The sequence below is a fragment of the Psittacula echo genome, assembly GCF_963264785.1.
Source record: "Psittacula echo genome assembly, chromosome: Z".
Taxonomy (NCBI): Eukaryota; Metazoa; Chordata; class Aves; order Psittaciformes; family Psittacidae; genus Psittacula; species Psittacula echo.
In genome coordinates, this window is record NC_137742.1 from 100320036 (window position 1) to 100348026 (window position 27991).

The window sequence follows — 27991 nt, forward strand, 5'->3', positions numbered from 1 at the left end:
TTAGTAGATCATTTCCCATGAAGCAGATTCTGTTGATGAGTAGCACGGCTACCACTGGGCCTCAGTTACACCAACACCTATTTACCTTGAGTGATGAGAACACCTCTAGAAAGAGGACAGGCTATTAACTTCATCAGGTTCCTCCTGCAATGCCAGGCAGAATTAGGATTAGCAAATTACAAGTGAAAGGCTCTGTAAAATAAAGAGAGAATCTAAAGGGACCGCCAATATTTGCTATGATACTCTATTTTAGTCAATGCTAATAAAATCAAATTAGAAACTTTAGTGTACATTAATGAATGAAAGCCCAAATGGCTTTAATGGATTTAGTAAAATCCATTATGTTGTCCAGGAAGAGAATCCCCTTTGCTTAAGCACAAGCGTTAATAATTAATTTTTAATTAAGCTGTCAGATTTACATATCACAGTTTTCCTGTTGTTCATATTATTTTAGGTATTCCACAGAAATGGGTTTTCATTTGTACAAAGATTTTCTACTAGATGTCATGCAACCAACACCAAGAGATTCCTGACTGTTGAAGACACTGTATTCATGAGATGCAGACATCTAGCAAAGTGAACAACGCATTGGAAATATTCATTACAATAATTCACAATTACACTAGGCATAACTAACTCTCCCGCTGCGTATTTTAGTAATAGCTGTTCACGTGAATCATTCCTGTGGTGTACCCAGACTACATTTCTTACAGGAGTTTTCTGAGTACACCCTGATACTCAGGAAGTTACGCACGCCTATGAAATTCACCATCAGCTGATCCCTCTGTTTGTGAGCAATTACCCCAGCTCCCTCTGCCATAATTCCTTGAGGGTGATACCAACTAGAGTGAAACTGAGCAAGACAAGCAGTATATTCATGATATATTAACACTCAGTGCTGCAGCTTAAGAGTCAAACTGGATTCAAATCCTGCTGTACAAAGAACAACACAAATATGGCATGTTTTAGCCACTTGATACCAAAAGCCCAAAATAACGCAAAAGAGATACAAGCCATACATGAGATGAGATGTGAAATGGTATAAAGAAATAATACATGAAAGCCAGTGTTACAGCTTTTTATCAATTTATTAATGTCAAGAAATCACAGCTGAAGGATAAAGATGGATAATTATTTAAAGATGGTAGTGTGCTGAGTTCTTATCTCCCTGTCAGCATGGGATGTCACACATGCAATAGGTGCTGCCTACACTCTGTATTGTGCGGTGAAGTACAGCTGCGCTGCACCAGGGTGGTCGCTGCCAGTGATGGGTGTCCTTGGTTAATTCATGGCAAGCCACTGAGCACTCACTGAAATATCTCTCACATTAATTTCCCCTGACAGACAACTGATGTTTCAAGCTATTCCTAGCAGAACTGAGCACCGGGACAGTGATCTTTGCAGGCAGACCTAAACACCAGAGCAAGAACTAGCCCTGCTGTACTTACATTATGCTGCTGCTATTGAGCAGAATATCTTTGCCTTTAAAAAAAAAAAAAAGGAAAACAAGATGCCAGCATTTCATTTTCTAGCAAGAGAAAATACACACCAATAGTGTTACCAAGTGTTTCTGGTAGAGCTGGAGAGATTTTGCTGGGTAGTTATCACTCCCTTTCTCTGTATTCCTCTTGTCCATGTATTATTCTATACTTTTGCAGCATTTGAACATGGAAAAACCTCACTGCTGTGGCCAGGTCTGTCTTACAGCTGCCATTTGCCCACTCTGTATTTCCCCCATCTCCACTTTCCCACGTGAAGTGCCCAGGAGCTCCTCATACATGACACAACACAAAATGCCACTAAATTTCCTTTTTTTCTTCTCTTTCAAACTTGCTCTTTCAGAAAGCACAATGGGTAAAATGCTTCTATACTCAAATGGCATTACAACAAAGTGGCATCAGAGTCATTACAGATAAGGTTTACTTCATCCAACGCATCCCCTACCCATCACTCAGCTTACTTTAGGACAACATAAACTGCATTTAGCATTTCACCCTTATCTTCATTCTCTGTCAAGTAAATTGTAAGCATTATTACACTACTGTGTCTCAGCTTCAAGATCAAATTAGCAACATAACTCCCCCTCTCAAAAAGAAAAGGAACAAAAGCCCAGGAATCAATGAGCAATCTCATACTACACTGCTAGTAGGCAATTAGCAAAGAAGCAGGAGAATGAACATGGTAATACTTTCACTAGGTAAACAAAGTTCATCTGTAAAATAGGTTTATTGCGAAACGTAGTTCAAAGTAGCAATAGAAATTGTGCATGCCATTTGGGATTTCATTCATTAAGTGCATTGATCTCTGAAAACATGATTCTGACTAATGAGCTGTGTTAAGTGGCTCTTGAATACTTATTTTGTTGCTATTCTAGTGAAAGACCTGGACTCACAGAAGCTGATGAAAGAAAGAAAATCTTCAGTGCTTCTGCACTCAGGTATCAGCTTTTCAACCCAACCTCTAGGACAATTCTCCATTTATTTATTTACTTAAAGATTACAAGCACAACCAAATCCTATTTAAGAGCTTGCCTGAAATAGATTTTGTTATCCAAATGGAAGAAGGATTGAGGATGCAGAGTTCCCAGCTAGGGAACTTCACTATAAAATACGCTTCAAAAGTATTTTGAAGACTACCTATACAAAGACTGCTCCACTTGCAGCCACTAAAGTGTTTAATTCACACAATGCATTATTTTACTTGTTCTAAGAAAGCAGCACATGAAAAGACGGAGAAACAACTGCTTCAGTTTTTCTTAGAGAGCTTTCACTGATATTTGTGGTAAAGTTTTACCAATTTAACTGGTTTCATCCGGGTATTGAAAAAATAAGTAAAATTATTCTAATTAATCTCTCAAAATAGGTCACAAAATACAGCTTTCTTCCAAAAAGAGGTGCATGTACTAATTTCAAGACAGTGTCAACAGTGGTTCTTGCAACAAACTATAGAATTCATTGTAGAATAGGCACCTTTTTTTTCCAAAAGGTTTCAAGACACTTGGTATATTTGGCTCTATAAAATTTGTTGGTTTTTTTGTTTGTTTTAAACATTCTTTTGCTGCTAGATGTAACAGAAAAGTAATTTAAAAATAAGGTGAACCCAGCAGACACCCAGAGAAGCAGCTCCATTGCTGCACAACCCAGCATACGTTTTAATACCAAATCTTCAGAATTCAGAGACTTGTTGAGGACTTTCTGTAGTTTGATGGGAAATACACAGCTCTTGTAAGCTAATGAGGCACCTTGGTTAACACAATACTTGTTGACTTGCCCAGCTAAAAGGCAAGATACACTTCCTTTCACTTCAGTGTGAGTTTTCCTTCAATGGCAAAGGAATTCATCTTTGTACCAGAGTATGTGGAAGAACTACTCAGCTTATGTTTTTGGCAGCACTCCTCTTCAAAAATCACTCAGCACACATTGATTATACTTAACAAAAATCAAGGCAAAGCTTTGTAAATCCCTGGAAATGTTCCATTCTGAATTTCTAAAGCTGCTTGCTTTGGGTATGATGAACAAATTGTCTTACAACAGCGTACAACGTACATATGGTTGGCAGGAAGGATTTTTAGTCTTCTCAGTGGAAGATAGTAGTTTCATCATTTGAACTCAAAAATACTAAAACACCAATTATTACTTGATAGGCAATTTGCAATTTCAAGCCACATCTGTTTAAAATGTCTTTTTACTAATTCATTTAATAAGTGTTATCACAGCACTAAAAAGAATGATGAAAAAAGTAATTTGGTATTTTGCAAGGGGAAAAAAAAATACCAAAAACCAAGATATGGAAAAGAAACTGCTAAACACAAAGAAATAAATGCAACTCAGCACAATGTAGGGAATATAGCAGCACTGAATACATAAATACTGCACATACACCAATTCCTCCTTACTTAACAATTGTAACAAAACTGTGCCAGAGCAAAGACTTGCTACAACATTTTCCTCTAGAGATCAAAAATTAAGCTGCAAGAGATCTTTTATTATATTTATTTTTTCCACATAGTCATTCCCAGCAAGGTAAACAATGTATCAGGTGTGCAGGCTGAGCATTGGTGATGGGAAGGAAGTGTTCTGTCAACTTCCAACTGAGCATCCCTGTTGAGGTGCAGCTGTCCAGCTACAGAACCACTCACTTCTCCAAGTTTTTCCGAGCATTAATTATACTCCGTCGCTTCGCCCTGTTCCTGGCCCTGTTCTCTTCATACTGGAAGACAGACAAGGAAATTAATAGATCAGCTGTTATCATTAAGCAGACAAGTCCAATTTAAAAGTGTAGAGAGTTTATTACTCAAGAACAGAAACAATATCTTTGACTGATGCACTAGAAATGCAGTTCTTATTAATATCTATATATTAGTTCATTTTCACTTTGAAATTAACATTTATTTGATTAAAAAACATGTCTCTAAGATTATTAAACTAAAGAGTATTAGAATGCTCCAATAAAGAAGATCCACTTAATCTTACGGAGGAACTTAATTAGACAGCCATTTTATGTATGACAGCTACATTTCACACATGAACTAGGAAAAAAGTTATATTGCTGCTATTCCAGAACACAGGTCAGCCTCTTTTGCTTTTAAAACATACCGATTAGCTCGTCTGCCTTCTGAAACATGAATATGTCATCGCAGACTTGGTCTATTTTTGATCCTGGTCATTAGTTATATGCACAGATAAAGTATTATACCAAGATGAAAGGAAGAAAGACATATTTGGTTTGAATGAGGGTAAGACATTTCAGGGGCTCATTTTATCGTTTAAGAAAGAAACACAACAGAGACGGGACTCCAGTGTAAAATGGAATCAAAGCCTTCTCAGTTTAGATGCATATTTAAGACAACCATACTTTCAAGTATGCCCCTGCACTAGCAAAAGCCTGAAGACTGAAAGCCCAACTTTCTTTCACTACAGCCAAAAAGGAGACGTTTTCATGGCTAAAAGAAATGAAGAATTAAAAATCAATGCATGATCTGATAGATATATTTCATGAGAAGCAAGTTATTCTTGGCCTTAAGTTAAAGTACGCATTTGTTCAACTTTTTAATAACTGATATCAAGAATAAAGCCCAAGTAACCCACAAATACTCAGTACACTCTATATAACGTAATAAACTACTAAGGAGATTGACTCTGGAAATGATTTGCAGTTTTTCACCCATTATACTGATTGGTTTATAACTGAAATAATGGCTTGAAACATAGAATCATATGCTCAACTTTTTCCCATGCCAATATTTAATTTTTTAATAACCCATCCATGTGTTTATGTAGAATGAGAACAATGGATATTTAAAAGCTACATCTGTACCTATTCTAAACTTATAAACAGCCTTTCAGGGGCTTCCTACTAATGGCAAATCAATTTATATTTTAAGAAGACAGACAAATATAGGCAGCATCAAGAACTCCTTTTAATGTGAAGGCTTCAATGGAACAATATAAAATAAGATTACATGGGAAGAAACTTATTTTCCAGATCTGTGCTGCAGGGAAAATAAAAAGGTATTTGGCACAAGCAGATGAAATTAATTCACGTAGACAGACAGAGGGAAAAGAGGGGCCCAAACTGTTCTGGCTATCATGCACTTGAAGTTTCCCTTTTTAGATACAATTGTGAAATTTATGTCAAAATCAGTTAGTACAATTTGAAGTTAAAAAGTGTGTGAAAAGTTAATTTATGTGTTTTGTCATGTAGGCATGACAACCACGAATACAAAAACCAGTTGACACTCTTCTGAAAATGTGCCCATTAGCCAGTGAATCCGTTAAACTCCTAAAGTCTTCCATTCCTTTGTATCTGTAGATGTAGTACAGCAATAAGTAGGTACTAAGCAGCAGTATTTTCATTTAGAGCCTAACTCAGCAATTCATCAGGTAGTTTCAGTCAGTATAACTGACTTCAGTAACAAGTGTTACTTATGCAGAAGGGACCATTATTGCTTTATATTCTGTTCTGTGCAAACACTACTACTAAGAAAATAAAAATTCAGAAGCAGCCTGTCAAGTGCCAGTTAAAATGCGTGTTTGCCTATTTTTGTATATGCAAAACCAGACCATGCCATTTGTTAAAGCCAGATTTTACCTGACAAATTTATCAGAGACAGTTTAAATTTAGTCTCAGATGCCCACTCCAGTATGCGCTTACATTTACTGATTGTACGACTTAGTAAAAATCAACTCTACTTCTACACCATGGACTTTGTTTTTTTATTAAGCATTTAACTGGCAGATGTGTTTCTTACCTCTTTCTTTAAGCACTTCCGCATCTCACGGTCGATATCATTGCAGTGGCCAAAAAATTTCAAAATGTTGTGCTGGTAAGTTAGGGAGAGAAAAAAAAAAAAAAACCAAACATTTACAATTCAAAGGTTTCTTCCTCTGAAGCTCTAAATTTCTTAGAAGTCACATTTTCTCTTTTTGTAAAAAGTGATGCTTTGTAACTTCAGTAACTAGAAGTTGGAGCTACTCCTGAACCTCATGTGAGTCACCCCCACACTGCTGAAAGTTGAAGGTACTCACCATGCTGTACAATCAGACTAAAACAGGATACCTAAGCTGAAGGTAGGAAGCCTAAATGTTGAACAGATATTTTATTGATCTAGGAATCAGTCTTAGAACTTTCGCTCACACTAACTTGAGTAACATATAAAAAATAAATATTCTGAACTCCAGTGTGTGATACAGAAGCATCTGTATCTACAGGCATCCTGGCGGCAGTGTCCTCTGTACTTCAGTTTTCATTATTTCTTCATGACCTAAAGAAGCAAGGGACTTGATGCTCTATCATCCCAACCACACAGAGAATGTGGTGTTCGTCCAGAAGATGCAGGTACTAGGCTTAAATGACTGAAATGTTAAAACTAGTATTAAAAATGGGGGATTAAATTTCTCCAAATCTTAAGGTTAATAAATAAGATGCATTTACCATCTTTCTGACACAGTTCAACTGTAGGCCTTACGCATACTTAAGTGTTACTTAGTTTCTGAAAAACTGCAGGCATATCCTCATGAAGATATTCCACCCTAACTTTATACCATAAAAATCTGTCCTCTTTGCCAGGATTTCCTGGAGCAATTTCATACTACCAGCCATCAAATCACCCTCAGAATGCAGTCTTCCAAAAGGAATACTTTCTCAGACTGATGCTTGCTACCATGCCACAGTATGTCATAGCATAACCTGGTAGCAGAGCCATTCATCCAAGTAATTCAGAAGACCTGAAGGAGTGGAGGTTTTAGTAGGTATTTGCAGCTACACAATCAAAAGAGAATCAACCAATCTTTTAAAGAGCTAATGAAATTGGGGGAGTGGGAGGAAAGGCCATGAAGAACAAAACAGATGAGAATGAAGTCGCTTCTGTATTTAGGAGGGAAATATATGCACATCTAGTTGATGAGCAGCTAGATGAATTTACATAAGTAATACAGGAACACTGTTAAGAATTCAAACAGTGGACAAGATTTCATCGAATAGAACATGATTGAAAGTAGGATCTGGTTAATAAAGATTATGACAAACACTTAACTGTAGCAGTGCTATAATTAGTTTGTTTATAACTCTCTGCTGTATAAATGGCATCAGATGACACTCAGAAGCAGTTGCATGTGATAAATGGTCGCTTTACTGCCAGCTGATCTTGCTTTTACAGCATTTTCATTTTACCTAATACAGATTTCATTTTGTATTCTGCTCCCCTACCTGCACGTTACATTTCAAGGTGAATGTTTATATTTGAAACTAACTCCACTCTTACTAGTGCATACAGTGAGTGGAATATATGTTCTGGAATATATGTTTTGGAATCTGTTTTGCAGTTCGAGATCCTCAGGACTGTGAGAAGGGCATGCAGCAAGTTCACTGATCTGGACTTCAAGAGAGCAGATTTTGGCCTCTTTTGGAACCTGCTCAATAAGGTTCCATGGGATAAAGCCCTAGAGGGCAAGGGGGCCTAAGACTCTTGGTTGATATTCAAGGATCACCTGCTCCAAGCTCAGGAGTGTTGTGTCCCGACTAAAAGGGAGGGAGGAGGAGGGCCAGGAGGAGGGCCAGGAGGCCTCCACAGATAGATAAGGAACTGCTAAGAAAACTTAGAAGGAAAAAAGAAGCTTATAGAAGGTGGAAGCGAGGACAGGCAGCCTGGGAAGAATACAGGGATGTTGTCCAGGAAGCTAGGGACCAGGTCAGGAAAGCTAAGGCCCAGTTAGAATTAAACTTGGCTAGGGATGTTAAGGGTAACAGGAAAGGATTCTGTAGGTATGCAGCAAACAAAAGACAGACTAGGGATAATGTGGGCTCCCTCCACAAGGAAACATGAGAACTGCCTATCCTGGATTCGGAGAAGCCTGAGGTTCTCAATGACTTCTTTGCCTCCGTCTTCACTGGCAAATGCTCTGACCACACCGCCCAAGTCTTGGAAGGCAGATGCAGACACTATGAGAACGAAGACCTTAGGCCCACTGTAGGAGAGGATCAGGTTCAAGATCATCTTAGGAACCTGAACATGCACAAGTCCATGGGACCTGATGAAATACATCCATCCTGAAGGGCCCTGAAGGAGCTGGGGAATGAAGTTGCTAAGCCACTATCCATCATATTTGAGAAATCATGGCAGTCAGGTGAAGTTTCCAACTTCACTCACAAACTTGAGCCAGAGGTCATGATAACGGGGATCTCTGTAGTATCACTTCTGTTCATTGAGAGCTTTCACTGCCCTTTCCACTGTTGCTGCCAGATTACTCTCCTTTCCACCCTAGGGGAAGGTTTGCTCTGTCCACTCGACATACCTACAGGTGGGATATATAAATAGGAAGTCAGTTCTGAGTAAGATCCCGATGACTGGAAAAAGGGAAATACAACCCCCATTTTCAAGAAGGGGAAAATGGAAGACTACAGACCAGGGAACTAAAGACCAGTCAGTCTCACCCCTGTGCCTGGCAAAATCTTGGAGCAGATTCTCCTGAAAAGCATGCTAAGGCACATGAAAAACGAGGTGGTTGGTGACAGCCAGCATGGCTTCACTAAGTGGAAATCCTCCCTGACCAATTTGGTGGCCTTCTATGATGGGGCTACGAAACTGATGGACAGGGGTAGAGCAGTTGACGTCATCTACCTGGACTTGTGCAAAGCCTTTGACACTGTCCCACACGACATCCTTGTCTCTAAGTTGGAGAGACATCAATTTGATGGGTGGACCACTCAGTGGATAAAGAACTGGCTGGATGGCTGCATGCAAAGAGTTGTGTTCAAGAGCTCAGTGTCCAAGTGGAGATCAGTAACAAGTGGTGTTCCTCAGGGATCGGTGTTGGGACCAGTCTTGTTCAACATCTTTGTCGGTGACATGGACAGTGGGATTGAGTGCGCCCTCAGCAAGTTTGCCGATGACACCAAGCTGTGTGGTTCAGTTGATATGCTGGAGGGAAGGGATGCCATCCAGAGGGACCTCGACACGCTTGTGAGGTGGGCTGATGCCAACCTCATGGAGTCCAACCAAGCCAAGTGCCCCTGGGTCAGCGCAATCCCAGGCACAGCTACAGGTTGAGTGGAGAAGTGGTTCAGAGCAGCCCTGCAAAGAAGGCCTTGAGGGTGTTGAGGTGAGCTATAAGGAAGAAGTTCTTCACTGTGAGGGTGGTGAGGTGCTGGTACAGGTTGCCCAAGTAAGTTTTGAATGCTCCATCCCTGGCAGTGTTCAAGGCCCGGTTGGATGGGGCTTGGAGTAACCTGGTCTAGTGTGAGGTGTCCCTGCCCATGGCAGGGCGAGTGGAACTAGATGATCTTAAGGTCGTTTCCAACCCAAACTATTCTATGATTCTATGCTTATTTAGTGAGATTTCTAAACTGTCAACTTTTTGGCTGAGGTTATGAGGAAAAAGAATAAGTTTTTCAAAAATAATTATTACACCTGTTACAGTGATATGATTGCAAGACAATAAGGATTTCTTTCACTAGCCACCTATAAAAATAAGTCTCTTTAAAGCATGCACTTCATACAAGACAGAATTATTAAACCAAACAAACAAATCAAAATAATGACATCAAATAGGCATCCCATCAACCTCTCCTCAGTAGATGCAAAACGTGATATAATGGGCAGGTTCTAGATTAGAAATAAATCAAATCGACAGTTATGAAAATGCACACACAAGACACCCAATTAAAAAATAAAACTTTTTGTCTCTCAGGAATATTAATTTATATTGCAGATGAAGCTTTTTAGGACATGGTGGCATTATAACAAAATAGGTTGTAGTCACTGAACTAATTACGTTCACTGACTTCAGATTTCAGTGACTTCAATTTTAAAATAATATTTCAGTACATTCCCCTTGAATTTTAAACAAAAAGGTATCGCTTCCTTTCCAGTGAGTGTGAAGGAAGGCATTTTCACTCTTTCTGTTCCGAGACTGCTAGCACAAAGACCCTCTTATAGTTGAGCTTAAGACTAACAAATGTAATTCCTCTTCATGTAAAGATTAACCTCAAACAAGACCAAAAGAATACAATCGTGTGTACGACTCTGTTATTGCTGGTCCTAGTCCAGCAATTTGACTTCAGAAGTCAAACTGGCAGTAGACGCCTTTGAATTACTTGCTGCCACGGAATTCAGACACACCATTTAGTTCTAGTTCCCTGTCAAACTCAAGGCAGACTAATAAGCTACATTATATAAAATGCCTATAATTGTATATTAGCATTCCTTGTTAAAAAAAAAACAAACAACAGTCAACAATTACTTTCAAGTAGTATATGAATATTTCTAGATTCTCTAGTCAAACCATAGCAAGGCCAACTACGTATGTACCAAAAAGCAAGACAAATCTGAGCGTATTTTCTTTCCTGATTGGGTTTGTTTCACAATTATGAAAAATTAATGACAATATTTTAATTTTATATTGCCTACAGAGGTTTTAGTTTCTTTATAACTGATAGTCATTTTACTTGGCAATCCTTTTAATACCACAGTAGTTAATGCAAAAAAAAAAAAAAAAAAAAAAAGAGGAAAAAAGAAAGTCTCTGCAGTCTCTCAAATTACCTAAACCATTTTTAGGCAAATTGAAATTTTAGAACTCAGAGGAAAAGTTAACTCATACACTTAATACAGCTGACTCTGCTACATCTAGAGGTTTACTACAAAGCAAATTAGAAAAAAGGCTTTTAAATAAGTGAAACAAAGATTCTATCTTTATCTTCTTGAAGCAATAAAGAGCCTTGAGAAGCCTGAAGACAATTTGGCATTTTACATCCTTCGGCAGGTGCTTCTTAGGAAGACGTAAGTCAAACAGTAATTCTCATTTAGCTCTCCAAGCACTGAATGTAAGGCATTGCTGCATGTCCACATCCCCCTTAATGTATCTGTTTATAAACAGATTGAAGCATTTGCCCAGTGGACAGCTGAAATATGGAAATATTGGAGCATACAAAATGAGGGCATTTCAAGCTGGTGTATTATTGGTTTTTGAGAGGCATAGAGAACTAAAAGGTGCAGAAGTGATTTCATTTCTTAAGATAGACTTGTCAAGCTGTAGCACAGGGAATTTTAAGGCATGTTTTATTTCCTACAGAAATCACTACCAAAATTTTACACATAGTTGTCAGTGAAAACAGACTACCTATATTTCATGGCTGTTCTGCCTAGAGGAGGTTTTTCTCTCTATGATCATATAATATTCTCACTAATTTATCTGACACTCATTTCCCCAACCCACCCACTCTTCTCTCTGCTCAAAACTCCTTACCTCCTTATGACACTTCTTGAGCAGACTGATAACTAGGTTACATTCCTCAGTATGCAGATGAGGAGACAGGTCTGGATGCATCTTTAGTGAGGGATAATTTTAGCAGCACAAAGACAAGGATCTGAGGAAAACTTCCACCTGCCAACATTAAAATATGAAAGTATAACAAGAAAGTTTGAGCTAACCACCTACGGTATTATCTCACAACTATTTTAACAAAATATATTTTAGATCAAGATGCAGCTTAATAGGTATGATTTCTATTTCACTGTTTAAAGTATTTAAAACCAGCACATGCCTGCTCTTCCACACAGCCCAAATGTTAGCAGTTAACTGGAAGATTACATTCCTTGCTATTATGAACATAAGTATGCATTTGGGATTTTAATTTTAAGGGACTGCCTAGTATCATTAATCTTTCTTGAACTTCCTTTTCACTTTCCTGAGTTGTCTTCTTTCTAGTTTAAGAAAAAAAAAAAAGCTAAACGTAGGTATTTTTCTTTCTCCCTTCTGAAAGATGGCTCAGAACAGGAAGCACAATGACATTTCATTGCAGCACTCTAAGAACTGGCATCTTTTTAATTATCTATGCACTTTTTGAAAATCCTGATGCAAAGCTTTGAAGATGCTTTTAAAAACAGCACTTAATCACTCAGTCAAAACAGTAATGATTTGTTAAAGTTATGCCCAGCTGGAATTTCCCTTCTTGCAACTTCACACTGTTCCCCCTTGCCCTTTCACCATGTTCCTCTGAAAAGCATCTGGATCTGCCTTTTGCATGAACTCCCTACACCTTCAGGCTGTGGAAGACAGCATTTAGGTTTCCCTTGAGTCTTCTCATTTGAACACTAAAGCATCTACCTCCCATAACCTTGCTGCATAGGCCAGCCCTTCCACCCTCCTGAGCCTCTTCGGTTCCCCTTTGCTGGACTCGGTTTTTTACCACCTCTGTCAGACTGCGGGACCCAAAGGTGAACAAAGTATTTCAGATGTATCTTCAAGACTACCAAGAAGAGGGGAGTAATAGTAACTTCCTGCTGCCTACACTTCTAACACAGCCCAGTGTGCCGTTAGCCTTTGTTGCCACAAGGGTGCACTGCTAAACCGCGTTCTAACTTCATGTCAACCACAACCCTTTTCTGCAGTTCTTTTCTGCAGGGTTCTGTGGGCTTGAGCAAACTTCATTCTAGAAGTACATTTTTATGTTACCTTCCATGTGAACAAAACGAAAACCCCAAGTAATTTTAATTTCGAAGACCTTCTGTTGAAATGGATGAAAGCATCATATGACAGCAGCTGAAATAAGATGACACTTTTGTTATGGAAGATCACTTCACCACAGAGGGAAGAATAAAAGTCCAGTTCATGACCAGAACAAATGGACTCATCCTGACAAAATTCTACTTGTATGATCCATACTACCACTGAATTAAAATTATGCCTTTTGTTTACTTAACATTCTATCATCTCCCCGCCTCCCAAAGAGAGCACCTTTCTAGCTGCAGTGCATCAGGCAAACACCACTACAACTTTCACTAAGCAGCCACCACTGGTTTAACATTCCAGCTAGACACTAGTAGCTAGTGGTCAGACTTTACAGCTGCAGAATCCCAATACTGAGCTGAAGTGCTGGCAGCTCTACTCTACACTGTTATTCCTAGAGTATTTAAGTAATCTATTCGGCTTGAGGAGGTATATTCCCTAATTTACCCAGTGTTTCCTATCATGTGTTCAGCTTAACAAGAGTTACATTCCCACAAGCAAACTAAATTTTAAAAACCCAAACAGATTTAAAAGCCTCTAGACACTTATGGGAATATGTTTCATGCGGTGCTGCAAAAACATGTAGTAAATTCTTTCAATCCTCCCCCTTACTATCTGGGAGTCTAATATTACACTACATATACTCTTAGTACAGAAGAAGTTGGAAACAGTACAAGTTGCTTAAGCATTCTGTTCAACAAATTAGCAAATGAACCTCTAGAAGTATGACAGCAGGAGCACAACAGTAACAGCAAAGTGATTAAGAACCCTACTGTGTTATTGCCACCAGCTTTTGATTGCATGCCACACGAAGTCAATGTTTTAAATTTATCAGTGGATTTTTTTGATAGCACTAGCGTTAGCATTTCCTTGAGAGGGTGATCTGCTCAGGGACTGTGCATTACTTTAACACGTGTGAACTCAGATGATTATTAAATCTCTTCATCATTCAGCCTCCAACTGCTCTTCCTAACACTGTCATCTGAGCTGGCTATCTCGGAAGGAGAAAGCAAGACCAGTGCCATAGTGAAATAGGTAGCATGCACATCAGCAGAGGCCAGAAAGTCAAAGGGAGCATTTCAATGAAAGAGTCACTATTTCTAAACTAAGATTAGTAATTACTGCCATTATTTACAGAATTACTCTCAGATAAAGTGGATGAAAGCTATCAATGCCACAAATAATAGGTGACAGTGCATTTCATCAATTAACAGCCTTCTAACGATTCAAATCAGTTTTTCCAAAGGCACATCTTGCAGGATAGATGCTACAAATCAGAGGTGCTGTCACACTAGTTCTTAGATCAGTACTTCTGAAATTAAGTTTCAAATAACATTCAATATTAAACTCTTTCAATCACCAGATATGATACTCAGTTCATGCAGGTACCAAAGGAGTAAAGTAACAAAAGATCTTACAGTAGTCATGGAAGGTTTAACTGAACCTCTTAAGTACTTTGAAGTTCATGACTGAACAGTGTTATCAGTGCTCAATATTATATTTACATTTAGGAGTTTCATATTAGACAGTGATCAATGAATGATCAGAAAAGGCTAAAATATTTTTGCTGGAGGGGACTGATGCTGACAGACGAATTAGTTTCAAGAGTAACAAAAACATGTATGAAAAAAGATGGCATAAGCTATTGTTTCCTTAATTTCTTTTTAAGTGTTCTAATCTAAAATGAAGACAGCAGTTGCCATCTTACCAGAATTTAAGTCCACATGGACCGAATTCTGGTAGCTCATAAAGAGCCTAAGTATGAAAAAGCTTGGGGGGAAAGAGGTGTGAATCCCAAAAATCAGAGCTCCCTTTGCACAGCGTTACAGAACATACACATTTGCTTCAACCACTCAAGTAATAGCAGGAGGTGGCAGCATCATCACGCAAACGAGACCCCGTTCACCCCTCCACATTGCTATATAGCCACTCTACTAACAATGTGTAACATTTACTTTCACACTTCATTTCACTGTCCAACCCGAGTAACACGAGGTATTTGAAGCTTAAGCTCTTATTTACATAGTCTTGTTCTGTTTGGCTTTGGAGAGAAATACTTTTGATCTAAACAGCTCTTTGTTTACTCAAATCATTAGTGGTTTCTGTAAGATTATACAAAGTTTTAGCATACAAAAGGATTCAGCTCCACACCTAAACTGGTTGGTGCTACCTAAACATACCATTCACGTCACTTCAGCAGAATTATCTTTCATATACAATTTATAAATATTCTTGATGGCAACAGCTTAGAATGCTCAAATCAATTTAGTGAAATGAGAAGTCACAGTTGATGAATACCATTTCAAAAACCTAGGGAACTCTAAAGTAAGGACTCTGCTTCTAGCTTTCAATAGCAGGGATAATGTCTCCCTGACCAGGATATTGTATTGTATGTATGCAGCTGTCCTTAATGTTTTGATTAGGCACATTGAGAAAGACCCTCAACTTTCTACCGCTTTCAAGAAACTTAACAATTCACCTTAATAAACCAAGTTTAGCTAAATCTTTTAAAAATTTGTCATAATCCCTTGAGTATCAGTCTATAAAACTGTGCAGTAGGTTTTCAATATTACATATTACAATGGGAAACAATTCAGATACATGTATGTGTGTTATGAAGACTTGTAAATAGTAAGGATATGCAAAAGGGATAAATTATGCCCACTTTAAAATGTTTTATATTATGTAGATTGCACTTACTTTCCCTGAACCTAAACAATAATTAAAAAACCCCAAAAACTTTAATAAGATTCATACCAATTTTAATTTTTTACACGACCACTTTCTGCCAACAATTCAACATCCCTTACAGGAGCTGAATGAGTGCTTACCTGCTACTTGTAACTGATAAAACTACATCAGACCTGATTTTATACTTTGCAAAGCAAGCCAAGGAGGTGTTATCCTAGTGACTAAAGCAAGCTGAAGGCCAACTTGAATATCAAGTAAGTTCTATTTCTGGCTAAAATAAATTATCAAGGGAAGTACAGTAAGGCATTTTTGCCTCCTGACAGTTATTTAAGGTTGCATTCACTCAATAAGCAGCTGCATAGTTACAGGACAATTGGCAAAATATTTTTATTGAACATGTAACAAGTCACACTGTTCAATACAGCATTAGTATATCACAAAAGATTACATTTTCCATTCCTGCTATGTCTATGAAGATGAGCATACAGAGCCAAGAATGACAAGCCCGAGCCAGTGTAAGAGTAAAGCATGCTGAAGATGAGGTGCTGTCACCAAATTCCTGGTTTGCAGCTTGCAAACACCTCTTGTACTTCAGCTGCATCTACCAGCCCAGGCTTCATTTCATCACTACTCCATTAATTTCCCAGTCAAGAACACTATAAACCTAGTACTGCTCACAGAATTCCCTTGCTTACTGTACAACCGCTCATCTCCTTCTGAGGGAACAGGATCAAGAGGATCATGCTCCGCAGCTGGAAAAGCCAGTGTCTCCTTCATTGAGCAGCCCCTGGAGGAAAGCACATGGCGCTTGGCAGAAGTCAGTAACACAGCTCTGCTATGAGGTGAAAGGAGCTGCTGCACCTACACTGTTCTCAACAGTTATGGCAGAAGCAGAGAGGCCCACTTAAGAGCCTTCACTGTCTTCAGTCTGTAGTTTCTCACTGCTCTCAGAAGTCCTTAAACTGGTGATGGGACATGCACACACAGAGGAAAAAGCAAGCTTATGACGGCTGCAATACAGCCTCATGTTCCCACTTCAGAAAGGCCCTCTCGGAAGCCCTGCTCGAGCCCTGAAGGAGCACGGGAGGTGAGCAGAGGGCCCCAGAAGCCGGCCCCGAGCTCAGGCAGGGCACGTCAGGGCTCCACAGAGCCAGGTGGGTGGGGGAGGGAAGAAGGTGAGTGGGGAGAGGGGTAAGCTTCCCCACATACTCCTCTTTTCCTTTAGGCCTCGAAAGGAACAACACTGCCCGCTCGGGTCAGGCCAAAGCCTCCCTCTCAGCCACCCTCACACTTACTCCAGTCGTCAGAGGACGAGCGCACCCAGGCACCGCCACAGACGCGGCCTCCGCGCAGGGCTAGGCCGAGGCACGGCTGTCAGGGACAGAGCCAAGCGGAAACCAGCTCACCGCACCGGGCTGACGGGCAAACAGCCCTCACAGCGCCGGCGCGCCACGGGGCGGGGCAGGAGATGAGCTGCCTTGTCATTGGGCCGCTCGGTCACCATGTGCAGTCCGATTGGGAGCTTCGAAAAGTGGGCGGTGCCCGGCGGTTGGCGGGCTCGCGGCGGCCGGTTGTTTGAAGTGCAGCCGCCTCGTCTGCCGTGGTGTGTGGTGGTGGAGGTGCTGTGGTGCTCCCGTCGGTTCTGCTGGTCTCTTCGTGTCTGTGCGGGCTGCCTGGGCTATTCCGGACGGGCAGTAACGGGTGAGTGCCAGCGCCCCATCCCTCTCCAGAAGCTCACAGCAGGCATCAGCAAGGTAAACGTCTGAGGATGTGGGGAAAAGTTACCCTAGGAAGCTGTTTAACTTGCTGCTGTTGGTGTCCGCCGAAAGCTGATAGTACCGCGCCTAAGGCTGATGCCAATGTTCTGCTAGTCGTGTTAGGTACAGCTTTGTATACTTTAACTACGGGAGCCTGCCTGTGTCTTGGTTCTGACCTTCTTTCACGTTTCAGCTTTCCAGGTGGCTTAGTCATGGATGAAACTGTTGCCCAGTATATCCGAACAACTGTACAAAAAATCCCACGAAGTGAAATCAAGACAATGCTACAGAAATGGGGCTTTTTGTCTGAGAAGCAGCTGCAAACCATAAACTTCTGTCAGATAAAAGAGAGCATCGCTTCCGATATTTTTCAGCTCTGTGAGGTAATCCTGTCCTTTCGCAGCTGCTTCTCAGTAACATACAAGCACACACATTGAAGCACTGTGAAAAACAAATTCTTATGAATACATGATTTTGTTTAGTCATGACATAGCATCAAATGTCAGTTTGTAGTGTGAAAAACATAAAGCTGAGCTGGTGATGCTATCAAGTTTCGTCTGTGATAGGACTGCAGGATTGATCTTACTGCATAGGGAAGTACATATTATGAGCTCCAAGTTGCACCAGCTAGAGAAAAGCTCTGTGTTGTAAACCTTTAAAAAAATGGGTGTGTTTCTAAATTATAATATAAAGGCATTGATTGGTATCTACTCATTACACAGGGCTAATTTAAGTCTAGTGTGGGTAATGACAGCACTAGTTTATATATTTTATAGAAGCTTTTTAAACATGTGCTTGGCCAGAGTTATGTCTATTCGTTGTCCTCTAAGCAAAAAAAGCTTTCTTATATCTGACTTACCTACTGTGATTTTGGTGTACCAGGAGTCTTTGTATGTGTCTTCATATATAGAATCGTAACCTAGATATAGTTATTACTGTTATCTTACATGCTGTAGCTTTTTGTATCATTTGCTCTGAATTTCATATGCGAAGCTTAGTCATGTGGAGTTGAGCTCAAACTGCAGGCAAGAAAATGTTGAGTTGTTCTTGTAAGACAGCAAATGTAATATTTTAAAATGACATTTGTTTCTGAAACTGACCTGTAACAAGTGATGTCTTAAAGCTTCTTAAGAAAGTTTTCATGCTGTAGAGGTTACATAAGAAGAAACCAATCATGTTAGAATACCAGACAGTGGAATACTGATCAGTGTCGCATCATGTCACGAAGACCTGCTCATTTTGCTTTCTAGTAGCTTGTACATTATAGCATAAGGGCAACATTATTGCTGCCTCTGCAGAGGAACACTTGAACCCTGATGAAATAGCTTTCTTTATTGATTTCTTGAAACTGTGTTGTGTTCATATTGGGACCAGCTATGGTGTCTTTGAGCAGAACGTACATGCCGAGGACATCAGTGCAGTGTCATTTGAATTTCCAGTACTGAGAATTTTCACTTACTAAACATCATGATAGAATGTTCTGGACTTGCAGTTGACTGTACTTTGTTACTCTTCTTTCTAGAAAATACCTGGAGACATAAAGGAAGCAGCTGTCCTAGACATGATTTGTAAGTAAAAAAAAAAACCACCAAAAAAAAAGATTGAAAACAGTCTTTGTATTTTTTCCAAATAAGTTGATAACACCCTTAATTATGTAGCAATTGCCCCTGAGAGGTACAGATTAATTTGCTGCAGATCGCATTTTAGATGAATCTTACTGGATCTGACCTTTTCTAAAATGAAGAATAATAAAATTTAAAGCTGAAAATTGACAAAAGGACATTTGCTTCTTCTGAGGTCTAAATAGATGTAGACCGTGGTAAGACACATATCAGTCTACACTTCTTTCTTTGAGTTTAGACTGAGTTTTGGTAGTTATACATAAGTTTTTTCTTTAAACATTGAATCTCAGGGATACCTTTTGCTTAACTGAATTACAACAGATCTCCCCACCTTATTTAATAAAAAAATATTTTGCGTTTAGATTTGCTATAAGTAGTAGTTTTAAGAATGCTGAACAAATTGTATTGCATTATCAGAAGAAATCTTTTCCTCTTTTTTAATAACCTGGTCATAAGTACTGTAAAATTATTGTTCCTTTAATTACCATTTGGTAATATGCTATGTTATTGAACAATTCCCATTTTTATTAGACACCCATGCCTATGCACACAAAAGAACATGGAGAGCATACCAGCTTCTCACAACAGGTAAGATGTCTTTCCTTGCTGTAATCTGACAGTTCTTGGCAACTCACTGCAGTGCTACCCCGTATCATACATTTTAAACCCAAATACAGTCCACTTTTTTTTTCAGTAGATATCTTCAACATTTAACTATAGTCTAGCATGGATTTTTCAATGGACATGTATTCTAAAAATATTAAATATATTCTATTAAATTCCCAAGCAATTATTAAAAGTTAGGAACTGCTAATTATATAGTAAACATTATAGAGCAATACAGGGGCTCACATGTAATATACAGATTTTTGTATAAGGCTATGCAACTTAAGCTTTTTCTGCTGAATTTTATATCAGGAAACCTAAAGACATCTCTGACCTCACTCTTGTAAACAGAAGTCTTGTTTCTTTTTTTTTTCTTGTGTAACAGGGAAAGAAACGGTGTATTTTGACATAAAGGATTTCAAAAAAATATTTAAAAGAAAACTTCGTTCAGCCTTGGGAAATGTAAGAATAAATCCATTCTAAATGTGTTACACAGCTCTATTGTCAATAGATTGTTTTCATAACTTTAGCGAGGTATTTTGCGGGTTGATTTGTTTGGGTTTTTTTCTTAGTCTGCATCAAAAATTAATTGAATTAATCATTTAGGAATGGTAGGAACTGCATGTGAAATAGACAATAGTTTCTTATCTTTATCTAAAGTTCTTGCAACTTTACAATTATGCTGGAGCGAAATAAAATGTAAAATTGCCTTAAAATATGACTGGCCTCAGGAAAGGTTGGCACATTTATGTTTTCCCTCAAATCTTTGCCCTGTCTGAGTGTACATATTGCCTAGGCAAGCTGATATTGCTTTGTCCCATTGCCCAGTAACAATTGTAGCACAATTGTATGTTTCTTTTTAGTTCTTGTTTTGAAAGAATTTTTGATGGCTGTGAGACCTAGGCCCTGGTATTTAGTTACATTACAGTGGCTGAAAGGTCACTGTCAATAAGAAGGAGCAGTTTCTAGACTACAGAAGTAAGTCGAAAGCAGATACTGTCACTTCACGTTTTTACTAAGCAATGTGCAGAAGTCGTTTCTTGCTTTAGCTCACCAGCTTCATTTAAATAATTTAACAGAAATTGCCTGTGGCTAGTTGCTTTATCACTGCTTGACACACGAAGGATTCCCACTGTCACCAGTAGAGGGCAACAAATGCAATTCAGACTAAACAGATGTAAGCAGCAGTTCATAACAGCTCTAGTACAATAAAGTTTTGCAATATTTTATGTTAAACATTAAATTTTTAAAATGCACAAAAACTTTAAGAAGTTATGTTGGTTCAGTAATATAAGCAGTTTATGACATAGGTGGACTAAAAGCTTGGCTACATCTAATTTAGTCAAGGGGAGGGTTGGTTGGTTGGGTATTTTAAGGACATTTTCCCACTCTTCAAGTCACTGAGACTGAGTCAAGGTAAAAAGTAACCAAGGAGTGAATCTACACAAACAGGAAAGGGAATCTTCAAATTTCTGATTGTTACTCTTAAGCAGTGATAAATATTACATACAGGTCTAAAATCACAAGTTGATCAGAAGTTTGGTTTCTCAAGAATTAGACATAATGAAAATACTGCCATTAGCCCTCCATCTAAATAGACGTTTTTTCGTTGTGATGTCGTTTTCCCTAGAGAAATCAAGGTTTTTATAATAAGCTTTTTTTATTTTTGCCTTTCAGAAGAAAGTGTGTATCAACAGGAAGGAAAGTCATATTAAGAGTCTGAAATTGCACTGTTTTGTTCTGTTTTTGTTTTTTCCTCCCCTGTTTGTGAGGTTATTGTTCTTTGGTAATTTGATTAAGTACAATCCTGACCAGACTAGTGGGATTTGTTTCTTATTCAAGCAGTGGTGTACTAAATTATGTTTGGGTTGTGTGAATACACAGGGTTAAGAGAAAACAAAATCTTTACAGATACCTGCCTGTACTGGTAAATCAAAGCTTTTCTTTCTGTGTTAGGTCACCATCAACTTCAGAGAATATGAGGATAATGCAATCTGGATTAGAATTGCCTGGGGAACACCATATAGCGAACCAAACCAATACAGAGCCAGCTACGTTGTATACCACACTCCTTATGTCTTTATTTCTCTCTCACAATATAGGAGCAACTTGCCTCTGCTCTGTCAGGTATGAAGTAAAACTGGGTAGACCCTGACTTCACCACAGTCAATGTAGAGCTGTAACTGTGTTAGCTTGTAAGAAGATGGGTAAAGATTTGTCACGTAATGTAACTTACTTGTTTACATAGTTAGGTTTGTGGGGTTTTTTTCCCCTTAGCTCATGGTAAAAATGGGACAAAAATTAATCTTTGCAACCTTTGGAATGCTGCATCATGAATAAAGTCAATTTACTGGGATTTTTGCTGACCCTGAATTGTTCTAATGTCTTAACCGAGTGTTAGGCAGCATTCAGTGAAATTGTCTCATGAAGTTGAAGACTATCGCATTAACAGTTTACTTCAAGAACTGAATGTATGAGCTCATTGGGGAATGCTATAAAGTAGTTTTAAAAGACATTTTCTGTCAAAGTGTGGTGAAGAGTACTGGTAGTCTTTTTCTGTTTGTTTGTTTGTTTTGTGTTTGGGTTGTTTTTCCCTTGTTTAGCAGACTTTCGTGCTATTAATTTAATTATTTATCTCTTTGTTTTTTTTTCTAGGGCTTATCTTGTTAATCCTGCGAATGTTTTTAAATTATTAACCTAAGCTTAATAACAGTCTGTTCAACACTTCTTTAGACATGAGGATTTTGCTAGTTGTACACACCTGCTTACCTTGTAACAAAACCAGCACGAAGTCCAGAGACACTGTATTGTTTTCTGTATTATAAACATAGTGATAATTAAGGCTAATGTTAAAACAATTTAAATTTTTATTTGAAGGCCCTGGTTGCTGCTTCCAATTCCTATGACATCCGTGCAATGGACCTTCAAGGTCATTGTTTAAACTCCCTTAAAGACAGTCTGTTTAAGAGATCTAACCAGGTGAGCCACTTCACAAATACATCCTAAGATAAATCTTACTTTTTCTTTCGGGCCTATTTCTCACCCCAGGCAAGGGGGGAAATTCACCCTTTACCTTTACCGTCAAGTTAAAATATAATTGAACTACTGAGGTGGACAAGCTCTTTTTATTAAGGTAACATTAGAGTAGGGACGTAATTACTTGGCATCCCAAAAGGCCACCAAATTGGTCGGGCAGGATTTCCCCTTAGTGAAGCCATGCTGGCTGTCACCAACCACCTCCTTGTTTTTCATGTGCCTTAGCATGCCTTCCAGGAGAATCTGCTCCAAGATTTTGCCAGGCACAGAGGTGAGACTGACTGGTCTGCAATTCCCTGCATCATCCATTTTCCCCTTCTTGAAAATGGGGGTTATATTTCCCTTTTTCCAGTCGTCGGGAACTTCCCCTGACTGCCATGATTTTTCAAACATGATGGCCAGTGGCTTAGCAACTTCATTCACCAGCTCCTTCAGGACCCATGGATGGATTTCATGAGGTCCCATGGACTTGTGTATGTTCACGTTCTTAAGATGGTCTCAGATCCTCTCCTACAGTGGGCCTAGGTTCTTCATTCTCACAGTCCCTGTGTCTGCCTTTCAAGACTTGGTTGGTGTAGGAAATATTCACAAATATCATAGGACAGGTGTTCTTCTCTCAAACTAAAGCTGGGCTTTCTGACTTGTAGTAACTGTCAAGAATTGGAAGGGTGCTCACTTTCAGAATGAAGCAAAACATGGAAATGTTTTCCACTAGAGCCTCTAAAAGTGGAAGTGAACTAAACCTTTTTTTCCTTTTTCCATTTAGAACATCCAAACTTCTTATTTTGAACCTCTAAAGCAACCCAGTGTAGAACCAGAAAGTGGTATGTATATTTTAAATTCAGCAGGAATTTGAATGCCGTTTCTGCTGGCTTATGGAATGAGATTAATTAGTTTGGGTTTTTCTTCTGGCAAGGAATGAAAATATAAATGATGGAGACAGAATTCATCACTGTCCTTTTTTGCTAAGCTAGTTAAAATTATTGTTTTCAGATTTTCACTAATCTGGTGAGAAAAGCAGTATTGTGTCAGCTGACAAAGTTATATTTCTGTTTTTTCCCTTCCCTACTCTTTTCCTCTACAGATTTAAGGTTAGTTCAAGAAAACAGAAAAACTAAAGAAAAAATACAGAGAATGAATCAGCAGGTTTTTGGTGATGATCCCCTACCGAAACTTGAATATGCACAATATAAGGTAAAAAGTGCAAGAATTTTGAGGGTTTTTATCATTTTATTGTGGTGGTAGCTACATTAAATTGCAATTTGAAGGAATTGTCTGGATGATCAGATAGTGAGGTAGACTGCGAACTGGCTGAAGGAGAGAAGCCAGAGAGTTGTAGTCTATGGAGCGGAGTCTAGTTGGAGGCCTGTATCTAGTGGAGTGCCTCAAGGGTCAGTACTGGGACCAGTATTATTTAATATATTCATCAATGATTTAGATGAGGGAATTGAGTGTACTATCAGCAAGTTTGCTGATGACACTAAGCTGGGAGGAGTGGCTGACACGCCAGAAGGCTGTGCTGCCATCCAGCGAGACCTGGACAGGCTGGAGAGTTGGGCAGGGAGTAACTTGATGAAATATAACAAGGGGAAGTGTAGAGTCCTGCATCTGGGCAGGAACAACCCCAGGTTCCAATATAGGTTGGGGAACTACCTGTTAGAGAGTAGTGTAGGGGAGAGGGACCTGGGGGTCCTAGTGGATGGCAGGATGACCATGAGCCAACACTGTGCCCTTGTGGCCAAGAAGGCCAATGGCATCCTGGGGTGTATTAGAAGGGGGGTGGTCAGTAGGTCGAGAGAGGTCCTCCTTCCCCTCTACTCTGCCCTGGTGAGACCGCATCTGGAATATTGTGTCCAGTTCTGGGCCTCTCAGTTCAAGAAGGACACGGACCTGCTGGAGAGAGTCCAGCGCAGGGCTACTAAGATGATGAAGGGAATGGAGCATCTCCCTTATGAGGAAAGGCTGAGGGAGCTGGGTCTCTATAGTTTGGAGAAGAGGAGACTGAGGGGTGACCTTATTAGTGTATATAAATATATAAAGGGGGAGTGTCACGAGGATGGAGCCAGGCTCTTCTCAGTGGCAAACAATGATAGGACAAGGGGTAATGGGTATAAACAAGAGGTTCCACTTAAACTTGAGAAGAAACTTCTTCTCAGTGAGGGTGACGGAACACTGGAACAGGCTGCCCAGGGGGGTTGTGGAGTCTCCTTCTCTGGAGACATTCAAAACCCGCCTGGACACATTCCTGTGTAACCTTATCTAGGTGTTCCTGCTCCGGCAGGGGGATTGGACTAGATGATCTTTTGAGGTCCCTTCCAATCTCTAACATACTGTGATACTGTGAATAGTGGGTTATATGAAGTTATATGAATGAATGAAGTTATATGAAGGAATGAGGGTTATATGAAGTTTGTACAAAGATGAGGCTACATCTAACACCAGAATTTAATTTCTTGGATGATGCATGGATTTCTATCTGCACAGATATATTAGAAATTTTAAGAGACGCTTAGCAGCTTACAGTTTTACACACCAAGCTGCCTCTTCCAGCAGGAAACTGTTGACCACATGATGGCATTCTGATTTTATTAAAATATTCCTCCAGCTGGAATAAATTCAAAGGAAAAAAGAGGCTTATAGAAGGTGGAAGCAGGGACAGGTGGCCTGGGAAGAATACAGGGATGTTGTCCGGGAAGCTAGGGACCAGGTTAGGAAAGCTAAGGCCCAGTTAGAATTAAACTTGGCTAGAGATGTTAAGGATAACAGGAAGGGAGTCTATAGGTATGTAGCAAATAAAAGACAAGACTAGGGACAATGCAGGCCCCCTCTGGAAGCTATTGGGAGAACTGCCTACCCTGGATTTGGAGAAGGCTGAGGTTTTTAATGACTTCTTTGCCTCGGTCTTCACTGGCAACAGCTCTGACCACACCACTCAAGTCTTGGAAGGCGAACACAGGGACTGTAAGAATGAAGACCCCAGGCCCACTGTAGGAGAGGATCTGGTTCGAGACCATCTTAAAAACCTGAACGTACACAAGTCCATGGGACCTGACGACATCCATCCGTGAGTCCTGAAGGAGCTGGTGAATGAAGTTACTAAGCCACTGGCCATCATATTTGAAAAATCATGGCAGTCAGGTGAAGTTCCCGACGACTGGAAAAAGGGAAATATAACCCCCATTTTCAAGAAGGGGAAAATGGATGACCCGGGGAACTACAGACCAGTCAGTCTCACCTCTGTGCCTGGCAAAATCTTGGAGCGGATTCTCCTGGAAGGCATGCTAAGGCACATGAAAAACAAGGAGGTGGTTGGTGACAGCCAGCATGGCTTCACTAAGGGGAAATCCTGCCTGACCAATTTGGTGGCCTTCTATGATGGGGCTATGGAACTGATGGACAGGGGCAGAGCAGTTGACGTCATCTACCTGGACTTGTGCAAAGCGTTCAACACTGTCCCACACGACATCCTTGTCTCTAAATTAGAGAGACATCAATTTGATGGGTGGACCACTCGGTGGATAAAGAACTGGCTGGATGGCCGCACACAAAGAGTTGTGGTCAATGGCTCAGTGTCCGCCTGGAGACCAGTAATGAGTGGTGTCCCTCAGAGATCAGTGTTGGGGCCGGTCTTGTTCAACATCTTTGTCGGTGACATGGACAGTGGGATTGAGTGCGCCCTCAGCAAGTTTGCCGATGACACCAAGCTGTGTGGTTCGGTTGATACGCTGGAGGGAAGGGATGCCATCCAGAGGGACCTCGACACGCTTGTGAGGTGGGCTGATGCCAACCTGATGAAGTTTAACCATGCCAAGTGCAAGGTCCTACACCTGGGTCAGAGCAATCCCAGGCACAGCTACAGGTTGGGCAGAGAAGAGATTCAGAGCAGCCCTGCAGAGAAGGACTTGGGGGTGTTGGTCGATGAGAAAATGAACATGAGCCGGCTTCAGTGTGCGCTCACAGCACAGAAAGCAACCGTATCCTGGGCTGCATCAAGAGGAGCGTGACCAGCAGGTCGAAGGAGGTGATCCTGCCCCTCTGCTCTGCTCTCGTGAGACCTCACTTGCAGTATTGTGTGCAGTTCTGTTGTCCTCAACATAAAAAGGACATGGAACTGTTGGAACAAGTCCAGAGGAGGCCACGAGGATGATCAGGGACTGGAGCACCTCCCATATGAAGACAGGCTGCAAAATTTGTGGCTGTTCAGCCTGGAGAAGAGAAGGCTGCGTGGAGACCTCATAGCAGCCTTCCAGTATCTGAAGGGGGCCTACAGGGATGCTGGGGATGGACTCTTCATCAGGGACTGTAGTGACAGGACAAGGGGTAACAGGTTCAAACTGAAACAGGGGAAGTTTAGATTGGATCTAAGGAAGAAATTCTTTACTGAGAGGGTGGTGAGGCACTGGAATGGGTTGCCCAGGGAGGTTGTGAACACTCCATCCCTGGCGGTGTTCAAGGCCAGGTTGGATGAGGCCTTGGGCAACATGGTTTAGTGTGAGGTGTCTCTGCCCATGGCAGGGGGGTTGGAACCTGATGATCTTAAGGTCCTTTCCAACCCTAACTATAATATGATTCTATAATATTAACATTACAAGTGACATAAAAGTCTTATTACATATTACATTTTTATATTTAAATAATATATAAATAATGTTTTTTATTTCCAGTATTTTAATATATAAATGTTTAATATTTAATATATAATGTTTAAATAATATGTAAAATATTTATTGCTTAAACTCCCTGGTTAAATTTTGTATTTACAGCTTCAGACTATGTTTAGAAGTGATCCTAAACAGAATGTTTTGTATCAGAAAGAACCGTTCAGATGTCTGGTGAAGTTTTCTAGTCCACATCTCTTAGAATCACTGAAATCCCTGGCGTCAACGAGTAAGTGTTCTAATTCCATAAAATGGAGGAAAAATCCACAGTTAAATATTTGCCATCTTACGTTCTGCTTCTATGTTGCAAAAGAGAGAACCTTTGCAGTTTGTCTAGAAATACATAGAAATCTAGTAAAATAAAAATATTACCAGTCTAAAAACTTTTGTCTAAACACATAGCAGTTTGTTCTTACAATTACTAGTTTGTACATACATAGTCAAGCTGTGGTTTAGTTTTATAACAGTTACGAAAGGTAAATATTCTTTGGGTTAAGCTCTAATTGTCTGTCTTTCTCTCCAGGTATGGTTGATGCACCGCTTTCACCACTGCTTACCTCTATATCACACAGACCTAGGAATCATTTTAGAATTAAAGAGAAAACTGATTGATTTCC

At 39.8% G+C, this 27991-nt stretch overlaps 2 protein-coding genes across 3 annotated transcripts; one reads left to right on the top strand and one right to left on the bottom strand.

Moving 5' to 3' along the window:
• Positions 1-1128: 1128 nt before the first annotated feature.
• On the bottom strand, positions 1129-17111 carry CMC2 (C-X9-C motif containing 2). Of its 2 annotated transcripts, none has more exons than XM_080637665.1 (4): positions 16991-17111; positions 11742-11879; positions 6251-6322; positions 1129-4209 (listed from the first exon to the last, which is right to left on the bottom strand). In XM_080637665.1, the coding sequence occupies exons 2-4, from the start codon at positions 11820-11822 to the stop codon at positions 4135-4137; spliced, it is 228 nt and encodes a 75-aa protein (XP_080493791.1). In that variant the 5' UTR covers positions 11823-11879; positions 16991-17111; the 3' UTR covers positions 1129-4134. The 2 variants fall into 2 exon arrangements, with proteins under 2 accessions (XP_080493791.1, XP_080493792.1); XM_080637666.1 differs by lacking the exon at positions 16991-17111 and adding an exon at positions 16905-16968.
• Positions 17112-17664: 553 nt separating this feature from the next.
• On the top strand, positions 17665-27986 carry CENPN (centromere protein N; the record flags this gene model as incomplete). Its single annotated transcript, XM_080638391.1, has 10 exons — positions 17665-17835; positions 18975-19020; positions 19606-19662; positions 20066-20142; positions 21637-21807; positions 22558-22659; positions 23483-23540; positions 23801-23910; positions 27480-27603; positions 27898-27986. 10 exons carry the CDS (start codon positions 17665-17667, stop codon positions 27984-27986), a joined length of 1005 nt encoding a protein of 334 aa, XP_080494517.1.
• Between the last annotated feature and the right edge of the window lie 5 nt (positions 27987-27991).

What these genes read in the sequence shown, in the direction of transcription:
- CMC2 (XM_080637665.1), bottom strand. Translation starts at nt 11,822, where the DNA reads ATGCATCCAGACCTGTCTCCTCATCTGCATACTGAGGAATGTAACCTA. An exon ending in TCAAGAAGTGTCATAAGGAG is followed by an intron (nt 6,323 to 11,741) that starts GTAAGGAGTTTT and finishes CTAACTTACCAG; the next exon opens with CACAACATTTTGAAATTTTT. An exon ending in GGAAGTGCTTAAAGAAAGAG is followed by an intron (nt 4,210 to 6,250) that starts GTAAGAAACACA and finishes TCTGTCTTCCAG; the next exon opens with TATGAAGAGAACAGGGCCAG.